The 27,418-nt window shown below is 36.0% G+C and overlaps 1 protein-coding gene across 5 annotated transcripts in view; it reads right to left on the bottom strand.

Moving 5' to 3' along the window:
- Positions 1–27,418, bottom strand: part of LOC113107461 (calponin homology domain-containing protein DDB_G0272472-like) — a 47,247-nt gene that overhangs the window by 2,650 nt on the left and 17,179 nt on the right. For 4 of the 5 annotated variants that reach the window (XM_026269996.1, XM_026269995.1, XM_026269999.1 and 1 more), the window contains 6 exons: positions 4,484–4,590; positions 3,027–3,180; positions 2,400–2,568; positions 2,099–2,223; positions 560–693; positions 354–443 (listed from right to left, as the gene is read on the bottom strand). In XM_026269996.1, coding sequence (XP_026125781.1) covers positions 362–443; positions 560–693; positions 2,099–2,223; positions 2,400–2,568; positions 3,027–3,180; positions 4,484–4,590 — 771 coding nt within the window. In that variant the 3' untranslated portion in view covers positions 354–361. The remainder of the gene's footprint in view (positions 1–353; positions 444–559; positions 694–2,098; positions 2,224–2,399; positions 2,569–3,026; positions 3,181–4,483; positions 4,591–27,418) is intronic. The other variant, XM_026269998.1, reaches the window with a different exon arrangement.

Here is a 27,418-nt window from a genome sequence, read left to right as displayed (position 1 = left end):
TTTGAAACACAATGAGGGTGGGTATGAAGACATCTTTTGAAGACATGAATGTATTGTATCTAATAATCATGCAAATAATTTAAGTGGAATAATTTTTAGCCAACATGTAAGGAATCATTGGTATTACTCTACTTTAACATTATATGTTGCTGTCAATTATTCAAAGCCCTTAAAGGAATCTTTATTTGTTCTGATGCTTGCAAAAAAAAAAAAAAAAAAAAAAAACATTAATTAAGTGTAAAATTGTTTTTGCTATGGTATCAACACTGTTTAAAAAAGAAAAAGAAAGAAAAAAACTACAGATATTGTGACAAACCTAATTATAATGTAATTGCACAAACAGATATATTTACTTGCTTGTTCAGGGTTTACTGTCGTTTTCATACTGACTCAAACGTTTTTTAGTCTTTAGTTCTTTCAGCCACTTAGGTGAGGACTCTTCTCTGTGAGGGGATGAAGAGAGAAACAAATCAGAAACATACCACATCATAATGCTCAGTACTGCCAAACAAGAGACAATTCTGAGACTTCCTGATGTCTGTTGACCTAAAGCACTCACCCATTCTCTTTGCCGCCAGCAGGAGGCAGCACACGGGCGGATCGGGGCAAGAATGGAGATTTGGGTGAGCGTGAGAGCTGAGAGGGTGAAGGGCCGTCTGTCTGATTCTCTGACTCTCTCTTCTTTAGCTGAGTCTGAAACGAATGACCCAATCTCACGTCAAACGAGCTTCAAACATATGCATACAACTCTAGCCTGAAAGACCTAAAACAAACATTGCTTGTGTTTAATCACCAAGATTTTCATATTCTTAATTAAAAGTTATGAACTGCAGCTGTGTATATCATATATGATATGCAAATGTCAGTCTTCATCATGATCAAAACTTCACAGAATTTTCTACATTCCTTCTGTCGTCTGATTAACAGTTCATACTGTTTTAGTAAGTAAAAATAATAAATATAACCTTCAGATTATGGTTTTCTCCTTTTTGCTGTGAAATCTCTACTGATTAAAGTAAATGCAAGAATAAAAGTTATATTGTTAGTACAATCTCAAATCTAAAGCAAATTTGGTTTATTTGACTTTGTTTTTTATTATGTTTTTCAAAAAAAAGTTTATATTACAAAAATACAAATGCAGATATTACTATTTATGTGATTAAAAGTCACTTGTTTTTGTAAAGTAACTGTCCAACAGCAACACCCACAAAAAAGGTACAGCGGAGGCTTGCACACACACACACACACACACACACACACAGAAAAAAAAATAATAATAAAGAGATGAATACTATTATTCAGCAGGGTTGTGTTAAATGAATACAAAGTGATAATAAAGACTTAAATTGTTATGTTAGAAAAGATTTCCATTTTGAACAAATGCTGTTCTTTATAAGTTATTATTCATCAAAGAATCCTGAAAAAAGTATCAACGATTTCCAACATTGATAATAAATCAACAAATTAGAATGATTTCTGAAGGATTTCTGAAGGATCATGTAACACTGACTGGAGTAATCATAGTGAAAATACTGATTTGATCACAGGAATAAATTATGTTTTAAAGTATATTAAAACAGAAGACTAGTATTTGAAGTTGTAATAATATTTCAAAATATTACATTTATTTCTTTATTTTTAATCAAATAACTACAGCCTTGATGAGCAGAATAAACTTCTTTAAAAACAATAAAAAGTTTACTGATCCCAAACTTCTGTACGGTAGTGTATCTCATGCTACAGTGGAATGAAATGCACGAGGAAGATGATGAGCAATGAAAACAGTCTTTAATTATTCCACAAGAGGGTCTAAGGTAAGGTCTAAGGTGTGACAGTATATATATATATATCATCATTTTAAAACACCATCGCACACCACTATACACGACGTATATATATATGCATTTTTCTTAAGTTGTCTGTTATACTGTAACTGTATCTCACTGATTTACATTACAAGCTTTCAGATTTTGTCTAAGGTTTCAATAAATTGTTCCATTTCCAAAAATGAGATTTTCCAGACTTTCATTTAATATGTCAGGCATTACAAGGTTACAGAAATGGAAACTGGTGGAAAAAATCCCCCAAATCCCCTCACCTTGAGAGCAGATGGGTCCATGCCAGGGAAGAGCGCCACTCTCTGAGGCTGAGACACGGAGGAAGTACGGGATTCAATTCCCCTGGCCTGCTCCTCAGAGTCAGACTCCTCACCCTGCTTCTCCTCTACATACAGAGAGAAAGACTGGTGTGAGTGCAGAGGACTCGATTTGATTGAGTTCACTACGGCACAAAGACAATTATGATCCAAAGAGGACCTGCAACCTACATAAACCCAACCACAAGGGATGAGATGTGCAGGTACACAAGCGTGCGTCTCACTGGGAAGATGTGTGTAATACCTGTCGAGTCCTTATAGCGCCATTCATCATCTGCTCCGGTTCCCTCGGGTACTTGTGATAAGAGGGCACTGTGACGGGCGCCTCGAGAGGGAGGGGCTCTGCGAGTGCTCTTCTTGTTCAGATTGACCCTGGCACGTAGTGCACTAGAGTCTAACAGTGTTGTAGGGGTCTACAGGCAAAGACAGCAACATGTCAAACAAATACCATGTACAGTTTTGTGTGTTTGCATTCAAATGAGAGTCTTTACAGAAATCGTTCGAAAACGTGTCATCATTTACTCGCCTTCATGTCATTCCAAACCTATATGACTATATATTTTCTATGAAACACCAAAGATATTTTGCTAATCAATCCATTTTAGTTACAACATGACTTTCATTGTGTTTCTTGTCCTTATAATGGAAATCCATTCCACCAAAACTTTTACACTTCAAAAAGTTGCAGTAAAAGTTGCTCATTTCTGTCATGGACGTTGACACAAACCTCTTACATGTCATTAAAACTATCTTCATTTTGTTCTGAAGATGAATGAAAGTCTTATGGGTTTGCAACAGCATGAGGGAGATTAAATAAGCACAATTTTCATTTTAGGCGAACTATCCCTATGGTTTAAGGGTGAAGACTGACCTCTGGGAATGGGAGCTCTGTCTGCTTTTGAGGAGACGCGGTCAGGCCATCTGGTGTGTCGAAGAGAAGGGGCTGTTCGGCCACGTGGGACGGGGTGGGCTTCCGTGGAGAGGGGGTGAGGTTGTCATCAGATGTAGGTGTAGCTGGAGTGAGACTGGGGAGAAGAAAAGAGATATTTGAACACACATATACGTTGTCTGTATTTGTGGAGAAAATGTAGAAAGCAACCAAAAACATGACACAAAAACTAGCTTGCTAAGAGGCTCAAACTGAGCTTTTTTACCCACACCAATGTATGGCCAGTAAACTGGAAAAAAAATGAAGCAGCTAGATTTATGCATAAATATATTAAATGTATAAATACTACAGTGTACGTATTCATGTAACATATATAAGTAAAATATATACATTTCTGCAAAACTGAAAAAACGTACCTATATGAACGATTCACTGCAGTTTCGAGTTGAAACAACACTAGAAGCAGTAAAACTGACAACTTTAATTCCTTTTCACATAAAGTGTGATTTACAGGTACAGAGATTTGATCAATAAAGCCTAATTTTCACACAATTACTTGCAGAATATGCAGAATATTATGGCTTCAAAACTATTTTAAAATCCCGTGCGATTTGAAAACTGATACTTTTGAATGTTGCCGTTACATATACCACTTCATATACATGGGTTTACATGAAACGTGAGTAAGGCATGTGATTACAGTATTGTAGGCATGTATATAGAGGCACATATTTTCATGAGCTGGGGTTGCAGACTTCTGTCTGGCCATGTATCCTAGACTTAAACTTACAATACTCTCTTTACAATCAACTATGCATTCAGGTTCCCACCCTACATTTTTTTCTTTTTCAATAATCTGTTGTTCTCAGATGGCAAAATACAGAATAAAAGCTCTGTCGCTACTTCGGTTACATCACCACTTTTTTTAACAGCAGATGGTTAGTAGCCCATTGATTTTTATTTGATTTGCACACGTCATTTAGGCCTATATGAGTGCTGGTCAGACTCCCGTTCATATAATTGAATTTAAACCATGTATAATTTGGCAGTTCCTAATAAAGTTACCGGCCAACTGAGAGTACTGAGCGGCTGCAACACATATCCACCCATCCAAAGGTCATTTGAGGCCACAGATACAACCCAGTGATTAACATACTGTATATCAGCTCTCGTTTCAACTGAATCCCTTGCGTTAGTCGCTGCTGTAACCAAACCTCTCCGACAAGCCCTGTAATGCAGATGTATCTGTCTGTGTGTCTGTCCGTGAGGTCATTCTAGCTCTGTTATAGATGACCCACTCAAAAAGATGCAATTGATCCTGGAGTTGAGTTACAGACAGTGACCGAGGATAATTTGGAGCCAGTCAGGAATGATTTTATGTAGACATAGAAGGCAGTTGTTTTTAAGATTTTATATGGTTTTGGAAGGCATGTGTTTACCTGTCATCTGTGCGAAGTCCTGTCTCCCATGTGCCATACTGACTGTCGGTCTCCTGCACCAGATCTTTATTCTCCTCCGATCCACTACCACACTGCCTTACCAGCTCCTGTAGAGAGAAGAAGAAGAAAACGCTACTAAATTAATATAATTTCACACAGGGATGTCTTTTATGAGTCAGTAAGATTTTTTTTTTCTTAAAGAAGCCTCTTATATTCACCAAGATCAGAAATACATTAAAACAGTAATATTATGAAGTCATATTTTCAATGTTTTCTAACAACCTTTTTCTATTTAAATGCATTTTATTAGCATTTATTCCTCTGATGATAAAGCTGAATTTTCAGCATCATGATTCCAGTCTTAACCCCAATATATATATATATATATATATATATATATATATATATATATATATATATATATATATATATATATATATATATATATATATATATGAATGGTATTATAATGTTATACTAAAACTAAAATTAAAAAAATAAGGAAAACCCTTAAGATAACACATAGAAATAAAAAAACGCATCTTAAGCACACAGAATAACATAAGTGGACTTTGAACGATTAATTGTCACTTTAAACCATTACGTAATTGTGCCATCCATAATTTTAATCCCAATTAGAAATTCAAATAATTGTGCAGCCCTTGTAGTATATAAAACAGACTGTTTATTTCTATCCATTTTGTTTAATAAAGCCAAAAATACTGGATGTGAACTTGACAGTCAGTGTTTTTCTGAATGGCCATGATGCTTCTACCTGTGGAAAGGCATGAATGAAGACGGAGAGGGAGTTTAATCACCCTGCAGCACTCTAAACAACCAGCAGGTGAAGCTAAATCTCACACTGAACAACCCAGTCACAAACCCAACCGCTCCCTTTAGGTGTGACATCACAGCACCAGAGCTGGACATTAGCCAATCACTGAGTGAAAAGATGCAATCCACCCAGTGGGGCATACAACTATCTGGTGTGTATCACAGAACAGAACAGCAGGACTATTAACCCTGATCACATTTCATCTACCAACCCTGTCAGCACCGATTCACCATCCTGTAACAAGAAACAACATTAAACTGGCATCCTGGTGTCATAACTGGGCAGCTGCTGATATTTTCAGGCAGTAATGCAATATAATGTAATATAAAGGAAATTATTTGCACATTTTAATTAGAAGAAGAGTCATGAAAACTGTAAGTGTGACAGTCTAGTGAAAATGAATGATGAGGAAAATAGGAAAATAGGGACATACTGGTGAGACTCGGACGAAAGTACTGAAATGTACTGGTTGAACTGGTGAGTGCATCCAATCAACCGTGACTCTTTTAATGAGGAGACTACAGAGGGTACAGTGTATCTAACACACACACACACACACACACACAGAGACATTAGCTCCCTGATCACAAGCAGAACTGAGATTGAGCACTGTCTGTGTATGTGACTGACTGTCAGGGGTTTGTGTCGATCAGAACTGAACTGAGAACACTTCACTTGAGAAGTTCAAATCAATTCCTGAATACGAGGAATATGAAGAGTCGTATAATTCAAATAAAAGGTTTTAAGGAAGCTTTTAATAAATAATACATTAATTAAATCAAGAATGACCTTAATGTTAGTACATATGCCTGTGTTATTTTAATATAATTTATATACTGTTATAGTATTTATTAATATTTTGTACTTGTTTTTTTTTTTATTTTCAGATTTCATTTATTTTAGTTCTAATTTTAGTCATTTTGTTTCATGTGCATACTTACGTATATTATTAATATGAACCTTTATTTTATTTTAGCTATATTTTTTGTCATTTAAGTACTTACATGCATTTTATTTCGGTTCATTGCAAACACGTTTCTAATTTTCTTTTCTTTTTTCCATCTACTGTTAAGCTTTTTTTCAATTGAAAAAAAAAATGTTTTAACAAAATTAAGACATTTGTGCTGTTACCATGCAAATGAAATCAGTATGAACAAAATTCATCTTTGCAACGCAGAGGAAACACAGAAGCTGCATCTGAAACGGCATTTAGATGCGTCTACAAACTGTTTAATGCAGGACATGAATGCTTAAACCTGCACTTAAAAAAACATTAATGTTTTGATATATTAAACATAAAACACTTGAAATTATTTAAATAATAAAATATACCCTGAATGGTAAATTAAAATTGCAAGGGGGAGGCAGCAAGTCATTTTTAAACTGAGACTGGGTTAAACTATGTGTGTTATGCCCCCTTTAAACAGCAAAATTCAGAATTTAAGATGACAGCTATCGACCTGAGCATTAAGTCATTAGTATCCATGAGAGAGACTGTGTGTGTGTAAGTGACCGAATGAGAGGGAGAGTGTGTGTGTTGAGGCTGTTTGCATTAGAGCAAACAGCACAGGATGTCATTCATCTGCTCTGCCTTTCCTGTCAGGAAGAGTAACAAGCAACAGAGAGCAGTGAGAATCAGACCTGACAACATCAGAGCAGCGCTCCCACCTGACAAACATCTCATCTCACACACCCACACATTTAGCTTCTTTTTTTTTTTAATAATGCTAATTATAAATATTCAGAAATCAAACCCTAGCCTATATAAAATGTAATTTTTAAGTGTCTTTTTTTTAATAAATGAAATAATTTAATTACATTTGATCAATTTTGTGCACATTTGGCTTCACAAAACAATTTTCTATTATTTTAAAGCATTTTGGTATTATATATTATATATTAACAATAGCCCGCCACGGTCTCTAGATATCAGTACCAGCAACTACATTTTTCAGTTGACCTCTAGTCATAATAACATGCTGAAACAGACAAAAGAAACAGATGTCTGTGTGTACAGCTCAATAACAAGACAGCATATATATATATATATATATATATATATATATATATATATATATATTTTTTTTTTTTTTTAATTTTTTTTTTTAAGTACCATATTAAGGTATTCAAATAGTTGCTTGTATGCAAGCTAATGCCAGAAACGGTATGACAAAAATTCTCTAAATCTTTGTGTTATTAAAAAATATATAACTGAATGACTAATCCAAAACACAGGGTGGAATTACACTTTTTATGCTGGTCACTTGACCAGAAAAGCCAAGAGGAATGTCTCAAACAGCTGGTGGCTGATTAACCTAAAGCTTTTAGTACGTATTGCAGAGCTAATTCATTAGCATTGCCAACGAACACAATGCAGTGTTGTGGCAATTCTCTGTTTCAATAAAGGTATGAGACAAGTCTTTTTAAGATTTTTTTTCTTGCAAGAAATGTCAACAGTCATTCAGATTGGCTGCAGAGTGTGACAAAGAGGCAACACCCCAACTCAACATTTATACCTTCATCAAATTCGGATGCTTTGATCTCATCCGATCATAATGCATATTCAACATATATGTCCTTTTAAAGGGGTCATATGATGCGATTTGAAGTTTTCCTTTCTCTTCGGAGTGTTACAAGCTGTTGAATAGTGAATAGATAAGATCTGTAAAGTTGCAAAGACTAAACCTCAAACCTAAAGAGTTATCCTTTATAAAAGTTACCACTCATCCACGCCCTCTTAAAATGCCTCGTTTAAACACACCCCCACGTCTTCGTCACGATGTGGGATGATTAGCATAATGCCGCCTAAATGTTCACACAAAGAAATAAGGCGTAACTTTGATTGTCGCTGCTATTTTGGGGAGATGCGGTTTCATTGTGAAAGTGAAATATTCAGATGTGTGCAGCACATTTTATGGAGGATTTTTTCCTGATCCTGGGAGAGAAGACTACAGTGCCAGATGTTCTGACTCACAGCCTGTAAGTACATTTGCCCATTAATAAATTTGCCACAGATGATTGAAACGCAAGTTTTGAGAAGTGTAGAGAAAAGTGCTTGTTGTCTGTCATTTCTCTGACCACAAATGCAGATATGGTTTTAAGTTTACGTGGCGCGATGCAATGCAACCATAGACTGTGTAAAAAAATGGATGTAGTGTCCGTGACATCACCCATAGGTTTCCGAAGAGCATTTTTGAAGCCAAAACTGGGCAGAGCCGGCCGTTACCATCTTGGCAGTGTGTCACTGCTGGATAATCAAAAATGGGCAAAAAGGTGGGAGCTGGTTGCTGAAACCACGCCTACCTAACGCGACGGCGGCAATAGCAGTGGCAATTCACCTGTCACTCAAGTGGCCACGCACTTAATTATGCCGAGATTTAAGGCTTAATATAATTTAAACGGATGAGTTACAAAAAAAATTCACCCCCTCACAATTTTCATAAAGGACAAAATTAGCTATACAGACCAAACATCACAGTATGGTGAGGCGTAACATTTCCATCACACGCTTGAGGTATTTCGTCAAAAACAACGCACTGGATAGCTGACCAATCAGAACACACCTCTCTTTTTAGAAAAAAACAATGCGGTTCAGAAAGGCGGGGCATAGTGGAGAAGAAATAATGCAAAGTATGTGGAAAATTATGTTTTTTGAATCTTAAACCACATAAGCAAATTTCAATACACCAAATAATGTTATTTTTAGCAACATCATGACCCCTTTAAGGAGCCTAACTATGTCCTCCAGATGTGTTTCTAAGAAGCCAGGACATCTAAAAAGCAAACATAACTTTTTCTCGTCTCACACGTCTTATATTTAGATTTCCTGTTATGTCTTATCTATCGTTTGACAAACTTAAGCACATTAATTAGACTTTCAATAAATGAAGAACACTCCTTAGTAAAGCAAATAAAACTACTAATAATATGAATAAAAAATACATTGTCCTTCACAATCAGGTTATAAATGCTTTAATTTCTGGCTTATCCAAACTATTTGGGTTTATTTATGGCAGGTAAATCTTACAAGTCTCAAACAAAGTTTGCTAATAACAGCAATTTACCCCTCCAACAAATACACACCAATGATCTAAATGCTAACCTTGGAAATGACTGATTTTCTGTGCCTGCTGACCACACATGAATAAACACACACACACACACACACAGACAGAGGGAGTGGTACTCAGGACTAACATTAGTTGTAATGGCCTAAAGATCCACACTGACATCATAAGGGTGTAGGTCTAGATAGAACAATTTCTTTTTTTAAAGGGGCAAAGCCCTGGATAAGAACACTCTTATCTGAACCTTACAGTGTGAAAATAACATATACACCGCAGCAGCAGAGAGAGAGAGAGAGAGAGAGAGAGAGAGTACTTAAAAACCTCTCTCCGTCTCACTACACGAACAGGAAGAGTGCGTCAGGGGAAGCAAAAAAACAATGAACGGATGGAAAGAAAAGATGAGAAGTAGAAAGAAAAGGGAATAGTCCTCACTTTAACACCAACACACTGATGTTTGGCCTTTTATAGAGATGCGTTTGTGTTTCTATTTACACTTGTGAGAGTCTCCTCTCCAAATCTGAATCTCCTCTTTGTGTGACTTCAGAGTCAACAAGAGACTTTCTTCATTAGTGCACGTACTGTACATGTTTATTGGTGTGTGTGCACTCAGAGACTAATTTTCATCTCCTGGCATTCTCATAAAACATTCCCGTCAAAGGTGTGGTTACATTTACCTCAGGGACAATCAGACATTAACAGCTGATATTACTGGGCTGTGAAGGAGCAGCGCAAGATACTTGGCAGACTGAATTTACATACATTAAAAACTGCAGAAAGACAAGGCTAATCTCTAGCACTTGAGAATGAATGGCTGCTATTTAAAAAGTTGACATAATAATAATAATAATCAAAAAAGTACAACATTTTGGGCTGTATACAACTTTTAAATAATTTTGAAAGTAGTCTTGTCCATGAAGCCTGCATTTATTTAATCAAAAATGCAGTAAAAAGAATAATACTGAAATAAATAACTGCTTTATATTTTTTACATATTGTACATTATTTTATTCCTATGATGGCAAACTGAATTTTCGGCATTAGTAATACAAAGTTTAATTTCACATGATCCTTCATTATCATTCTAATATGCTGATTTGCTGCTCAAGAAACATTTATCATCAATGCTGAAAGCAGTAGTAATGCTTATTTTTGTGTGAATTGTGCTTTTTTTCATGATTCTTCAATGAATAGAAAGTTCAAAAGAGAAACGTTTATTTAAAACAGAATCCTTTTGTAAGATTATAAATGTCTACTGTCACTAATGATCACTTTACTGTGTCCTTGATGAATAAAAGTATCCATTTCTTACAGTCTAACAGGACTAGAATCTTTAGAATGCTAAGTTATACTACATATTGTATTGGTAGACACAGTATTAAAGAAAGCAGTTTGATTATTGGTCTCTAACGTGTAGTTTTAGCATTTCAATCAGAGTTACTGGTGATTTTGCTTCAAATAATATGCTTCAAGTGCTCCTAATGTACACATTTACTTTCAAACATGCACAATTCTGAGCCTTCAACCCTGAGGCATTGTTACAAATACAAAGTATCCCCTGAAAAGTGTCCATATCTCAGTTTGTTCATGTGTAATAATATATAGAACGGCTGAAGGGGAAATAGAGCTCTCTGTCTGTGTATGTCACTGAGAAAGCGGTGACGGTCGAAGGACACAGGAAACAGCCCATTATGGCTAGTTAATTCTGTTACAATGATTACCTGTTTTGACTGTTTCCTGTGACACTGAAACCAAGGATCAATGTACAGTACAGCTCTATCTTTTGTTCAATATTTCTGACACACAAGCACACAAATAGAGTCTGAGTGAGGAAAAACCCCTGACTGACAGCAGAGTGAATGAGCATTATGAGATGTGACATAACTGAAACTCAACTATCGGGGGGATATAATGTAGCTGAAAACCTGCCCACCAGCATTCCCTGATTTACTCAACCAGGACAACACTGTTTTCATCTGGTTTATACTGTACATACTTAAACACCAACAGGCACTGACTTTGAGGCACAATTCTAACAACATCACAAATACTTATTCTTTTGGTGCAAAACTGAGAACATGCATGTAAATGTCCAAGAAGTGAATGCAAAGTCTCCTTGCAATGTACTGGCAGGTTTCAGTATGCATGAAACAGTACCCTTGCAGATGATGTCTACATTTTATGTCAATTGTGCTGACCTAGCTTTCCCAGAATGCCCTTCTGGGCTCACTGTGAATCTCAGAGCTTCTCTGATACCACTGCAAAGGTCAAGCCACCAACAAACACAAACAAAGTAGGAGATGGAGAGGCACTGGGTACAAAAGAAAGCAAGTGTGTACAAAATATAGGAACATGGTTTAAAAACTAGCAGTGGCTAGGATTCTAGATGTGAAAGTTCTCCAGATCGAATGACATAGGAAGTCTCGAAATTAATCTCCTATAAAAATGCTGTATGCCTAATGTTTCCTCGCCCCGTTCCTGGAGGCACACCGACAGTAGTAGCAGTGCTTTAACTATTTAATAGTATTAATAAAACAGTAGGTAAAAAGTACCCGGATGACCTACTACGTCTACTGAGATTTTTAAGTGAGCATTCAATAAACACTTTACTATGTCATTAAGCCACTTGAAAGGGTTTGGGAATGGCAGTGAAACACTACCATTGACAGCACAAGTCAAACCACTATGACAACTTCAGATGTAGTACCTGACGGTATAATAATACTACACACATTCATAATACATACAGAATTGTTTTTTAAACGATCATAAAGTTTGTTTCTCATCCACCTTAGAACATACTCTGACAATATGTGAGTTTGGATGGACCATTTAAATCTCTAATAATAAGCTGGCGGAATCAGATTGTAATGAGTGTGAATCAGATTGTAATGAGTGTAAATCAGATGTGTTTAGTCAGGAAGACTTTGAAAATGTGTAGTGTTTGTGTGCCTCCAGGAACAGGGATGAGAAACACTGCTACAGCCATCAAAATAGCTCCAGATTCACGGCGTTTAACAAAAAAATTCCAACACATTACATTTGTAATAGTGTTAATTTCGTCACCTTTTTTTTAAAATTTAGTCTTAGTCTTAGTCTTGTGCCAAATGTCCATGTTAGTTTTAGTCATATTTAATCATTCACATATCTTTTTTTTGTTAGTCAAGTTTTAGTCGACTGAAAGTCTCGTCATTTTAGTCTAGTTTTAGTCAAAAAATTTAGTCTTTTTTTAAAAATAACATATTATTACTGAGACTTTTACTGATAAACATTTCAGTAAAAAAAAAGTGTTTCACATATATCTCAAACATTGGTTAAATGTCATAGTTACTAGGGATGCACCGAAATTTCGGCCACCGAAAATTTTCGGCCGAAAATTGCCTTTTCGGTTTTCGGCCGATATACTTTTATCACCGAAACAACACGCCGAAATGTTATGATGACGCAAACTTCCAGTACAGTAGGTGGCGGTAATGCACCATTGAAGTTGGATGCCAACCGCCGTTAAACATCAAGGAAGAAGAAGATGACGCAAACAGAAACCGCGACCTGCACGTGCACCTGCATAACGCAGACCAAGAGCTCCGCGCGACATTCACTTAACACCAGTGAGAACATTCTCTCTCTTCGTATTCCTTTATTCGCAGCACTAAAGCGTCTCCTAACAAAGAGATTAAGACGGACCACGAAGTAAAAACAAAGAAAAGTACTCTTATAGAGTCTGTTAGCACACGTCTCACTGAGATCTTTTCGGATCCTCTGCACTTCATCGCGAATGTGCTTGATCCGCGTTATAAAGACCATTACTTGGATGCGGAAATGCAGCGCGCACGAGAAATGATCCAGGCCGCGCTGGATGCGGAGAACCCGCGTGGAGACGGAGAAGCGCCAAGCACAGGAGACAGATAAGAGCGCAGAAAAAAAGACTCGTCTCTGCACCAGATGAGTGGCATGTACCATCGTTGTCTGATATGTTCAGTGGAATTCTCAAAGAAAGTGCCTCAAATAATAATAATACGTTGGCTATTTTGTTCTTAGGCTACTATACACACACACACACACAAACATATATACATACATAATATCAGATTGTAGCCATATTTATGCTAGATTTTCTGCTAGATTTCTGCTTTAATTTGATAAAAATGTTTATTTATGCCCTGGTCCTATTTAAATACACTCTCTCAAATATTTCATTATTGTCAGGCAGATGACAAGCTCAACTGCTCAACAGCTAGATGGTTATCTGTCCGAAGTCCCCATCCCAGAAGTGATAACAGTCTTGCCAACTGGAGAAGTAATGCACTTTCTAGTGCTACAGAGAACAATTTCAAATGCACTTCACCTAAATGCACTATGTTTTTTATGAGAGAACTGTTCATTTTAAAACCTTTCTGCAGGCCTGTACATTATTATTAAATATACACATGAGTGGGATAAATTTTTAGTTTGAATTTTATTTTATACTGTGCATTGTTGCAATGTGCTTAATAAATATTTGCATCATTTGTAATTATGTATTTTTATGTTGTTGTTTCTTTTATAAGTTATGTAATTATCTTTGAAACTTTAATATTAATTTATGCAATTGCAATGTCTTAATTTTAGTAAAGTTAGTACACGGTCATAGCAATAAATGCAATCGGTTTCGGTTTTCGGCCTTGGTTTTCTCTTTTTCGGTTTTCGGTTTCGGCCAAGAATTTTCATTTCGGTGCATCCCTAATAGTTACCCTTTTTTATGCAAATGTTAAACGTCAATTAATCGTCACCGGGGCCGCTGCTGGCCAAATGGAAAATAAAAATAAAAAAAACACCTACTATAGGGGTCAGAATATAACTTTAATAAAACATAAACGTAAATAACTAAATTGTAATACAATTTTATTTTTTTTATAATTACAATTGTAGATATACTGTACAGTTGCCTATGGCTATGCTTTTACTAATACAGTTGACTGGTTGATTTTATAGTGTCAAGCATTCAGAAACGACACAAAAGACAATTTAACTTAAATAAAACCAAGGATTCTTTTTGTAAGGTTTGTGATGTCCATGTTTTTGTTGAAGAAATTATAGAGGCTAGCTTTTCTATCACAAAAAGGTGGACACAAATTAAAGATAAAGTGGATATATGAATTAAATGTTTGGTCAATATTAAACAAGGATTTGATCATCCTATAAGTGTTAAAACCGCAATTATCAGGCCTTTTGGTGCCCTTTGTAGGTATTTGTAATAATAGCCTATTTTAATAGTTTATTTTGTATTATATTATGTATTTGAACAGTTATTCAATTATTATTAATTAACCAATCATTATTGCCTCGTTTTTTATAAAGCATTTTATAGCATTTTAAAAGTTTCTTGTTCACTTAGGTCTGTTTTTATTACCACAAAAATATTATCTGAATACTTCGTAATTACTTCGTATTATTTGAAGTGATTTGAAGTATCAAAGCCATGGTTAACTTGTAGTTACCGTTGCTACAAGAACCATGTTTTGTTTCGTTTTTTTTTGCTCGTCACTTGCGTTCGCTTCGGGTGTTGTGTGTTCAGCAGTTTCGTGTTGCAGCCACAGGCTGGCAGCAACAGGAGTATGAGACCTGTAACTTGAGCAACAACGCGGAGCTGCGAACTCGTTTTAAAGGTGTAACAGCTGATAAAAAAGCAGAGACGATTGTAGACGAAAATGAAGAGAGATTTTATCTTAGTTTTTATTTTATACAAAACATTTTCGTCTTGTCTTTTTTCGTCAACAATAATGCATGGTAATCTAGTCTTAGTCAGCGTTTTTTGGACAGTGGTGCAGTCTTGTCATCGTCTCGTCTTAGTCATGAAAAAAAAGGTCGTTGACGAACATATTTCGTCTCGTCTCATCTGACAAAATTAACACTAATTTTTAATTACATTCCTGATTATCTTAATTAGCTGGTTCATCTGTCATTATGCACATTTCCATTACCCTTCATATTGCGCAAATTGTGAGCTGAAAATACAAAAATTTTGCAAAATATATCGCAACATTTTTTTTACCCTCTCTGTGTTTTTTCAGGCAACGTGAAAAAAGAATAATTCATATTTTTTTTCGCATTAACAGGTCACATGGCGTACATAAAAAGTCATATGATCATTCCTCAATGTACTATAACCTCCAAGAAACACTTCATATGTGGCTGCTCTCAAGTATAAAGGGCATTTCCTTGTCATTAATGCTTTTCACTCTGCATGTCTGCGGTGCATTACGGCTCCTAAATGGCCACCAGAGCCGATTTTGGACACTAGTTAACGCTTGTGTTACCCGTCATGCCACGGCACGTCCCAGAAGCTGCTCTCCATGATACTTTTGTTAAGATACACACATACACCCCCTTCGATTAAATATAAATGGTTAATGTAGCCAAAATCCCTTCAAAATAAATTGCCATGACTTATCGCAAAACTTTTTTATCAATATTAATAAAATATAAATAGTTTTGTGCAAATTTGTAATGGAAATGCACCTAGTGTCTACTTAGAGTTGAAGCTAAACGTTGCATGAAGACAGACCTCCAGGAATAGGATTGAGCACCCCTGTTTCAGGTGCTCCGTAAAGCAGCTATAGGCAACTTCTGTCCTGGAAAGCCTAATCAGACACATCTGCCTGTAATTTGTAAGCAATCCTGAAAACCTCTGAGGTTGGATTTGTTGGGTGTGTTTGATAGGGGGTGAAGCTAAACCTGTAGGATGGTGGGTCACCAGTTTGGCAGTTTACCACCTCTGTCGCAAAGGTTGAGATAACTACAGAAGCAAGCTCAGTTTTATTTTCAGACAATGACAAAAGAAATGCTTTAAGCCATGGGTTCTCAACTCTGGCCCGCGAGATCCATTTTCCTGTAGAGTTCATCTTCAAACCTAATCAAACACACATGAACAAGCTAATCAGGTTCTTTAGGATCACTATAAAGTTGCAGTTTTGTTTTAATGGAAAGTGACCACCTAGACAGAGATTGAGGGCTACATGATGCCAAGTGGGAAATCAGTATGTGCACTACTCTGTATTTGTGGTGGGTGAGATGAGTGGTTTTAGAAATTAAGATTTTGGGTAAAGCAGAGTTAGAAATTGCATATATTTCTCTTACAGAAGAGGGAGTGCTCGGCGAAGCCAGCGATGTGGTTCGTCTGCGCAGGGATAAACGCTGTTGGCTGCGCAGGCTGAATCTGCGGAAGGAATCACGACTGCGATTGGCCAGGCTGCGTAGAGAGGCAGCCCTCTTAAAGCCACCTCCGTCCTCTCCACCTCCTCCTGCTGATCTTCTCTCCACACTGCCGGAGACCAAATTGAGGGTGCCTTGAAGGGAACGGCGCACATTCCCCATCCAGCCCGTCACTTGCGAGTGGGCCACCGACAACTTGTCGCCCAGGTACTCCATCTCTCAGGATTTAGAGTAAGTAAAATTAATAAAAGGTTTGCGTCCTGAACGTCAAGTTTTATCAGTAAAGTTTTTAACTGGGACACTGTAGACATCCAATCAAGACTCTCAAATGGAGGCTCTAATGTCCATTGACGATAGTCCAAATTCAACCTTTAGGCAAGTGGCCTCGATTTACAAGAGAATCCAGTCCAGAGAGGTCCAGTTGAAAGTGCATCTATGTCTAAACTCCATGGTGGGGTAGCAAGTTATGATATGGAGGACCTTTTTCTTTAGCCCAGTCCAGCAACTTAAGTGTTGTTTTGATACACCATGTCTCCAGAGTGAGGCCAGAACAGATTGTGCTCCACTCTGCACTGCAGTACGATACAATCTGCAAATTGCCACCAAGCAGTCGACCGTGATCTAACTTTCAACAATGCTTGACCAAAGTTTGGGGACTATTTTCATTGGCAATAGCTCAATGGCTACATTTTCAAATGTGAGTCAGAGATATAGAGTAACATAAGGTAAGTCAGGTACTCCTAATTTAAGATTATTTAAGATTACATGGACATATTAGGCTCATGCATGACTCACAGTTGATAGAGTCATAGTTTTACAATACCATTTTCCGAGACATCATAGTAAAAGCTAGAACAGAGGACACTGGATAGTCCCAGAGATCACAGCAGTTCTGCAATGCCTCATGCTCAGTGACAAAGCAACAAAGTTATAGTTATTATGTAACCACAAAGGCACCTGCAATTATGTCACTAAACAAAAAATAAAGTGGTGTGATGTCATGGAGGCTGATTCAATATGCCTTACTAACCTGAGCAACTCTTTTTAAACGGTTACATTTCAATCAATCAGTGCATCAATAGCATGCAAATGTTTTTCACATTTAATTGAGAAACAACAGCCGCGTCACTAGAGACAGTCTGAAATGAGCAGTTCAACACCTCTACATGAATTTTTGAGCACCTTTTGAGTGGATCTATCGGCAGAGTCACATACTCAAACAAACGCTAGTCAACTCATGAATCAGAGCTGTCAAATACACACACACTTTCCCAGTCACGTCTCAAACCTGTCAGGCAGCGTGAGCTACTTCAACGACTGCATCTTCCCAAAAAGCATCAAAACTGTCCAAATGTCAAGTCGGAATACGTCTGTAACTCTCAATGTAGGGTCAAACTGAAACCTGGGGACCAAGATGATTATTTCATAAAAGTCCTGGGTGAAAGTCTGTTATTAAAACATGGAAATGAAGAGCCAGAAGTATCCAGGTGGTTTCGCAGGCGTTGACTGGAAATACAGAAAATGTTTCAAGGTGGTCTTTTCCTCTGGTGTCCTTAAATGTGTCCCTGCAGGTACTGGCAGGTAGAACAGAAATGCGTCAGCTTTCCTGCCTCCGTCCCCCTGTGCTACAGGACTTGTGCTCAAGGAGAAAACAGAGGGAGGAGGAAAATGAGAGCAGAGACGGAAAGGGAGGGGTAAGGGAAGCCTGTGATATGAGCATAAGAGAGAGAGAGAGAGAGAGAGGGGAAGATATATGCACTGCAGTGTTCCCTGCTACTGTTCCAGCTTTGAGAGAGAAAGAGAAGGAGTGAGAGACAGATGGAGAGAGGTGCATTGGTTATGCAATATTGTCAGCAACTCATTTTGCTAAGAGCAGAAGAATGCTTTAACAGAATTTGTTAACAGAAACAAATAAATGGGAATAATGGCACATATATATGCATGTTAAGAGCCAATGACTCTGGCTTATAAGGATTTTAAAGCACATGGCACCTGAATTAGTTTGCATTGCAAATGCACACAATCTGTCATGCAAACATCACTGATGACTAACCAAACCTTTCTGTCCTTTTTTTGGCCCGGCATTTATTTCCATATTTCAATTTCAATTCTGGTTTTGTGTTTTTGAAATCAACACAAATCACAAGCGAAAAGGGAAATTAACATTAAAATCTTTCTGCACTTCTTAATATATTTTTTGATTCACTGATTTACTGTATGAAATAAACATGAACACAAATCCTGGGTGGGGGGGGGGGTAGTTGGCTGATCAAGTGAAATGTTGAGGTCAAATTTAGCACCCACTAGTGGACTGAGAGTGAATTACACTGTATCATGTAAATTGAGAAAACAAACCTCACCTGTATGGAAGGCATTTTCTGCCAAATTTAAATAAATAAATTAAATGATTAAAATGAAAATTAAAACCAGATTAACGATTTCATTACAGAAAACTGTACGCAAAATATGTGACAAAATTGAGAATTAAATTAAATGATTTCATTTTCACAGTTACATCCCTGTCAAATTGAAATATAAAATGCAATTGGTGATTTCACATTTGATTTTCAATACAGTCTCGAGGCAAGACTGCCAATATTAAAATGAAAAGCCAAACGTGAAAAATAAACTACAAATACAGTTCTTACAAAGCTCTTTATTAACGCTCACGCAATAATGGTGACACAATTCAAATTTAAATGTAAATTTTACTTTTCATTTTAACTCCTCTTTTATTTCAGTTTTCATTTTCGTTTTCATTTTCAAAGACAACCTGCATGCAAATTATATGTTAATGAGTGGGTGTGGCTCAATTACGCTGTTTCGTGGAGGAGCTCAAATGGCGGTTATGGCCAGTATAGCAGCAGAATTAAACCAGCTAGCAAACATTTCGGATGATGATGACTTCATTTTGCTACGAGTTGAATCTATATTGGATACAATTGGACATTTTGCAGCCGTCACAAACTCCGATGTCGATCCTCGAGTTATAATAGTCTTAGTGAGGTTGTGCATTTTCCTGGGAGTCTCGTCGGCCAGTTCGGTAAAACTGGCAAAGATATTCACAGATTCGACTTTTCCGGATCAATAACTCGCGAGCAAAACGTTTTTGGTACACGAATTATGCCTATTTTTACTCGTAGTGATGTAGTAAACGAGCTACAAGCGAGTTTGCCTGAAAACAAGCTTTCCTCCGCTCTGTACAAAATACGTTGATCTCAATGCGCTGGCGTCTGAGAGACAAGTCCTAAGGGACCGTCTGCAAAGTGCGAAACGCGAAAAAGGTTACTAATAAAATACTCAACTAGAGCTGAAACAACGAATCGATTTAATCGATTAAAATCGATTATTAAAATAGTTGTCAACTAATTTAGTAATCGATTCGTCGCTAAATAAATTTTATTTGCCATAAGCGGCTCATTTCGTGCATATTTCAAATCTGCGGTGACCAAAGTGTGGCAGTAATGAGCCACTGGAGGTTTTACTCAGCCAGTACAGCAGGTGAAGTAGCGAATAGCCAATAGCTGGCCTCGTTTTATGTCACGTGCTTCCCGAACAGCGTCTCTGCAGCATTCAGCGGGAAGTGGGAGTACTTTACTTTGAGCCTTCAAAATGAAGAGTAACCTGTAAACTCTGCACTACTGAACTGTTTAAGGGGCCGTTCACATATCGTGTCTTTTGCGTGCTCAAGTTAGTTATTTCCTATGTAGGCGCGCAGTATGCACTCTCATAATGGAAGCGACGCGGTCGCGACACGCACGCGGTGCGATGCGCCCGTTTTTCCAGGCGCGTCCACACCGCATCCATTTATCCTTTGCTGAAATTTCCGGGTCTTCATGGAGAGGGCACGTCATGGAGAGAGCACGTCATGGTTGCTTAGCAAAGGCAGACGCCTCAGGGGCGCTTCTGCCCGAGCGCTTTGGAAAGAAGGAGAAAGCGGCGCGACTAGCGTTTTCCACGCGTTTTTAGGTGCGATATGTGAACGGCCCCTAAGAATTTTATTTGTGCAGATTCTCCAGTACAAGGTTGTTTGCAAACGTTTAGTCGTAAAAGCTGATAGCATTGCTTTTTAACAGTTAACATTTAAAGCTTTACAAACATGTTATGTGATCAGTTTGTCGTTTACCAGTTCATATTTCAGACTTGCAGCCTAATTATGACTGAATGAGAGAGGTAAATGTTTGAGTATATTTAAAATGCACTTCTTTTCTAAGTATTCACTGCTCTTTTTCACACAGCAGGTTTTTTGTGTGTGTCCCAATTTTTTTTTTCTGGACAACCTTCTGATGGATTTTACTTTAAATTGTGAGTTCCATTCAGGTTTCATGCCATTGGCACTTTTTTTTCGAAGGATTGTTTACAATTTCACAGCATAAGCTATAAAGCTTTTTCCCAGTAAATAATAAAATACAATGCACTGCAATTTTATTCTGTTTTATCCTTATACTTCGTGAAAATATGTTCTCAAAGATTCCTTAAGCTTTGTTTGGGATGTTAAACTACTTTAGGAGCTCTAAGGACTGCCATGGTGAAAACAATATTTGAAATCTCCTTGTGAATTTTGCTAGAGTATGGGTCAGTGTTTTGATTGCAGAAGAGTTCGACAAAGGATTACTAACATAATAAAACAACTCCAGGTATATTTTTGATGAGGATATGACAATGCAAAATGGTTAAAATCTCTTAAAAATCTATGCTGAATGATAAAGACCCTTTATTAATAATTTACTTGGGGAAAAAATGGAAAAAACTAAAATATAAGTACATAAACCGATTAATCGATTAATCGTAAAAATAATCGACAGATTAATCGATTATCAAAATAATCGTTAGTTGCAGCCCTATACTCAACAACTTCACAGTAACACACTGTAGTATCACCAAATTCAGTTCACACATCACTGCTCTCCTGCTGCTTATACTACAATGTTGGTTTTAAAAATAGTTGCTTTTGCACAATTTTACGATTTTTTTAAATTATGAAAACGTCAACAACGTTACTGTAACACACTGTACTTTCACCAAATTCAGTTCACACATCAATGCTCTCCTACTGGTTATACTACAACACTCATTTCGAAAGTATTTGCTTTTGCAAATTTTTTATGATTTTTTATTATTTAAAATAATTAATTACTTCACCTGTTATTGAACATAATAGTTAATAACTTTACTGTAACACACCGTACTTCCACCAAATTCAGTTCACACATCACTGCTCTACTGCTGTTTATACCACAACTTTGATTTTAAAAGGAATTACTTTGGCAGACTTTTGATGAATTTTTTTAAATTATGAACAATAGTTAATAAATGTACTGTAACACACTGTACTTCCACCAAATTCAGTTCACACATAATGGTTCTCCTACTGGTTATGCTACAACTTTAATTTTGAAAGTAATTGCGTTGGCACATTTTTATGATTTTTATTATGGAAAATAGTTAATAAAGTCACCATTATTGAACATAATAGTTAATAACTTTACTGTAACCCACTGTATTTAAACCAAATTCAGTTCACACATCACTGCTCTCCTGCTGGTTATACTACAACTTTCATTTTGAATGTAATTGCTTTGGCACATTTTTTATGATTTTTTATGCAAAACAGTTAATAAATTTACTGTAACACACTGTACTTTCACCAAATTCAGTTCACACATTACGGCTCTCCTGCTGGTTATATTACAGTACTTGTTTTGAATATAAAAACACTAATAAAAGTTTGATGAATATACAGTGCAGTAAAGTTATTAACTATTTTTAATAATTAAAAAAAAATCATAAAAAAATTTGTCAAAGCAATAATTTTCAATTTGAGTGTTGTAGTATAACCAGCAGGAGAGCAGTGATGTGTGATCTGATTTTAAAGAATGTACAGTGTGTTACAGTAAAGTTATTTACCTTTTTCTTAATAAAAAGTAATAACAAATGTGCCAAAGCAATTACTTTCAAAATGAAAGTTGTAGTATAAACAGCCGGAGAGCAGTGATGTGTGAACTGAATTTGATGAATGTACAGTGTGTTACATTAAAGTTATTAACTATTATGTCCAATAATGGTGAATTTATTAACTATTTTTTATAATAAAAAAGCATGAAAATTGTGCCAAAGCAATTACTTTCAAAATGAAAGTTGTAGTATAACCAGCAGGAGAGCAGTGATGTGTGAACTGAATCAGATGAATGTACAGTATGTTACATTAAAGTTATTAACTATTATGTTCCATAACGGTGAAGTTATTAATTATTTTTCATAATACAAAATGTGCAACATCATTTAATTTCAAAATGATTGTTGAAGAATAACCAGCAGGAGACCAGTGATGTATGAACTGAATTTGGTGAAAGTAGTGTGTTATAGTAAAGTTATTAACTGTTTTTCATAATAAAAAAAAATCATATAAATGGTGCAAAAGCAACTATTTTCAATATAAGTGTTGTAGTATAACCAGTAGGAGAGCAGTGATGTGTGAACTGAATTTGGTGAAAGTACAGTGTGTTACAGTAACGTTATTGACGTTTTCATAATAAAAAAAATTGTAAAATTGTGCAAAAGCAACTATTTTTAAAACCAACATTGTAGTATAAGCAGCAGGAGAGCAGTGATGTGTGAACTGAATTTGGTGACACTACAGTGTGTTACTGTGAAGTTATTGAGTATTTTTATTAGTAACCTTTTTCGCGTTTCGCACTTTGCAGACGGTCCCTTAGGACTTGTCTCTCATACGCCAGCGCATTGAGATCAACGTATTTTGTACAGAGCGGAAGAAAGCTTGTTTCAGGCAAACTCGCTTGTAGCTCGTTTACTACATCACTACGAGTAAAAAGAGGCATAATTCGTGTACCAAAAACGTTTTGCTCGCGAGTTATTGATCCGGAAAAGTCGAATCTGTGAATATCTTGCCAATTTTACCAAACTGGCCGACGAGACTCCCCGGAAAATGCACAACCTCACTAAGACTATTATAACTCGAGGATCGACATCGGAGTTTGTGACGGCTGCAAAATGTCCAAGTGTATCCAATATAGATTCAACTCGTAGCAAAATGAAGTCATCATCATCCGAAATGTTTGCTAGCTGGTTTAATTCTGCTGCTAGTGGCCATAACCGCCATTTGAGCTCCTCCACGAAACAGCGTAATTGAGCCACACCCACTCATTAACATATAATTTGCATGCAGGTTGTCTTTGAAAATGAAAACGAAAACTTAAATAAAAGAGGAGTTAAAATGAAAAGTAAAATTTACATTTAAATTTGAATTGTGTCACCATTATTGCGTGAGCGTTAATAAAGAGTTTTGTAAAAACTGCATTTGTAGTTTATTTTTCACGTTTGGCTTTTCATTTTAATATTGGCAGTCTTGCCTCGAGACTGTATTGAAAATCAAATGTGAAATCACCAATTGCATTTTATATTTCAATTTGACAGGGATGTAACTGTGAAAATGAAATCATTTAATTTAATTCTCAATTTTGTCACATATTTTGCGTACAGTTTTCTGTAATGAAATCGTTAATCTGGTTTTAATTTTCATTTTAATCATTTAATTTATTTATTTAAATTTGGCAGAAAATGCCTTCCATACACCTGAGACCAAATCTAAATAAAAAAACAAGATTGATATGAATGATATAACATACACATTGAACTATTACAGCCATCTAAATCACTCTGTCTCATTATTCATAGCTTTATTAAGTCAGTTGTGTTTTTTACTCACATACTGTGGGCTTCAAAATAGACATCATGTAAAGTCTAAGCTTCAAGATCCAATTAAAATTTTGAAATAAAGTATATTTTAAACATTTTGACACAAAATGAATGGTGCATGCAAAATTCTGCAATATTTAGAAAACTTGCATGTGAACTTTAATAATGAAAGACATAAAAAAGTAAAGGAAAACACTGGTAAGGAAAAGATATGACACGTGGCCAAGTATGTGTTCTGTATTTAACCCATTCAAGTGCACACAGACATTAGTGACTTAGTGAGTAGTGAACACACACAGCAGTTGGAGGGTTCGGTGCCTTGCTCAAGGGCCTCACCTCAGTTGTGGTCTTATTATTATTATTCATTCTTCCCACCTACAATACCAGCCGGGACAGAGAATTAAACTTGTGACCCTTTGGGTTACAAGTCTCTTACAACTCTCTAACCATTAGGCAACGACTGCCCCATGAATGAAAAACAATTTATGTTTAAATAAAATAATACAAACTCCAGTTTCAGATAACACAGATAAAGATTAGATTAAGGAAGTAAAGCATGACCAGAGAGTCCTATAAATGGCAAAGTTTTTGTTCCTTTCATAGAAAAAAAGAGCAATAGCTATACATGGCAAGGCAAGTTTATTTATATAGCACATTTCATACACAATGGTAATTCAAAGTGCTTTACATAGAAAGTAAAATAATAATGAAGAAAAATATAATGACAACTTTCATGACAAACCACACATCTTATTACTAGATAAGCAGCTTAGAGGCAGAGATTTAAAATACAGCCATGATATAAGCTGACATTTGGAGGATCTGGCAAATGTTCAAATATTGATTAAATACAAACATTAGCCACAGCGCTGAGTGGTAAAATGATGACCATACTTTAATGAATGTATCATCACTAGAATACTATCCTGTCAGCCTGGTGTTCGAGCGAGTCACAGTCATGATTCAGTCATCTGCCTGATGGAAAAACCACCTCAAGATCCGGAATCTGTTGCTTACTGTGTTTTCTATAACTACTGACATCACTCATAGAAAAAGTATGACATACATCGCCAGTACAGTTTATGATAGAGTGGTTTACTTATTCCTCCCTAGTTTTGGAAACCTTTTAATAGATCTTAAACCCCATTAAAATAGTAACCACGTTAGTTTAGGTTGACTAAACACAAATCTTGTTTTTTACTCCAAAATGCTGTCAAGCTACGCCTGTTTCTTCTAACTAACGTAATGTAACAAAAATGTCAAATAAATTTGGCCCCAATATGGCAATACTGTGTATGTGTGTGCACTTTGTGCATGGTTATGCAGGTATATTTCACTTAAAATGACATGACATCATTTTTGGTTCCGCCAGTCTACGTTGCCAGTTCCAATATCCCAATTAAATTTTAAAGAGTTAGTCTCTAGCTTTTAACAACAAACAACAGCACATTAAGGTTTATTACTGAGCACATCACATCCCATTACTCTCACTACATCAAGATAACAAAGAGCCATTCTAAAGTCCAAACAGAACAAGTGGTCTAATAGTGTGATGTTCTTTAAACCACACGAGGCCCATTCAGGAAGGGGTAGCTCTGTTGACACTCAATAATGCTACTTCCTTTGTGTCAAAACTTTACACATCAAAACTCTAAATGACAGGTAGTGGCACAGGCTATAACATATGTGGATGTTTGGCTTTTCATATATCAAGCCATGTAACAAAAGCAGTGAGAAAGATGATTATTATTATTTTTGACTCACACACAAAACTGTGTTAAAGCAAGAGATTTGTTTGCTAAAAATGCTGCACAACTAGTTTTGGGAATGAAACAAATCTAAACTTATAGTTTAAACTCCTTTTGCCTTCACCAAAACTGGCTCTTAAAGTCACAGGACAATCAAAGTGATGCTGTTGATATGCAGATGATATAGAAGAGAACTGAATAAGAACTTGAATAAGTTTATTGTGCATTGTTTGAGACTGGCTTGGGCATTTATATTAACAGAACTGCTTCATAAGCATACTAAAATAATTAATAAGTGATCTAGTGCTGGGCAACGATTAATCGCATACAAAATTTAAATGTCGTTTATATAAAATGTGTGTGTGTGCTGTGTATATTTATTATGTATATATGAAGACAAACATATACAGTATATATTTTGAAAATATTTACAAGTATTTATTTATATTCATATAATTTATATTATATATAAATATTGCAGTCAACATTTGAACTGGATCATAAAAGCTCATCAAAGATGTCCAAGGACAAGAACAAAGTTTGGTTTTAGGTTTTAGGACAACTTTGATGAAGGTTTTAATCCACTTCAAATGTTGACTGTATATTTATAAACATTACATTTTTATTAAATATACACATGCATATGTGTGTGTGTATATATCATAAATATACACAGTACCACACACACACCTATTACAGTACACACGAAAACTTTTATTTTGGATGCGATTAGTCACCATTAATCATTGCCAAGCACTAGATAAAAGAAATAAAAATACTACAGAGGTATATGTTTTGTGTTATCTGGAGGATGCACATAACCAGCCAGTAGGCAGTGCTAGCTGAATAAAATTTTATTGTTTAAAAAAAAATTCAAAAAACGAATCTATCACATCTACCTATATTTAATTTGTCCAATACTGCATGAGTACTAGGCTCTATTAGCACAATACAAACAGAAAATACTACTGTATTTCTAACAACATAATAATAGATACTGAATTATGTTTTTTTTTCTTTTCAAAATGTACTATCTGAGCCCAAAACACATATTGGATTCATTCAGAGATGCCTTGGGAGACTTGCCTTGGGTACTTTTTTTATAGCGAGTGAACCATCTGTCCACCTCCATATATAATTAAATAAACTAATTAAGAACAGAGTGAAAACAACGTCGGTTTAATGAGACACAAAAGTAGGCATCAGCAGAGGCCTCACCTTGGTCACATGAAGATGATATTATTAAACATAATGATATGCACAAATTACAGAGTAAGAAGCAACGTCGCAAATCAATGTGCTATAAAATTCATCTACATTAAAAAAATAAATTAAAAAAAATCCACAAGTCAAACATCAGTCGATCTATGACAAGAGATGT

The sequence above is a fragment of the Carassius auratus genome, chromosome 8 (assembly GCF_003368295.1).
Source record: "Carassius auratus strain Wakin chromosome 8, ASM336829v1, whole genome shotgun sequence".
Lineage (NCBI taxonomy): Eukaryota > Metazoa > Chordata > Actinopteri > Cypriniformes > Cyprinidae > Carassius > Carassius auratus.
Note: the sequence above shows the minus strand (reverse complement) of the source record. Positions and strands in the feature narration are given on the sequence as shown.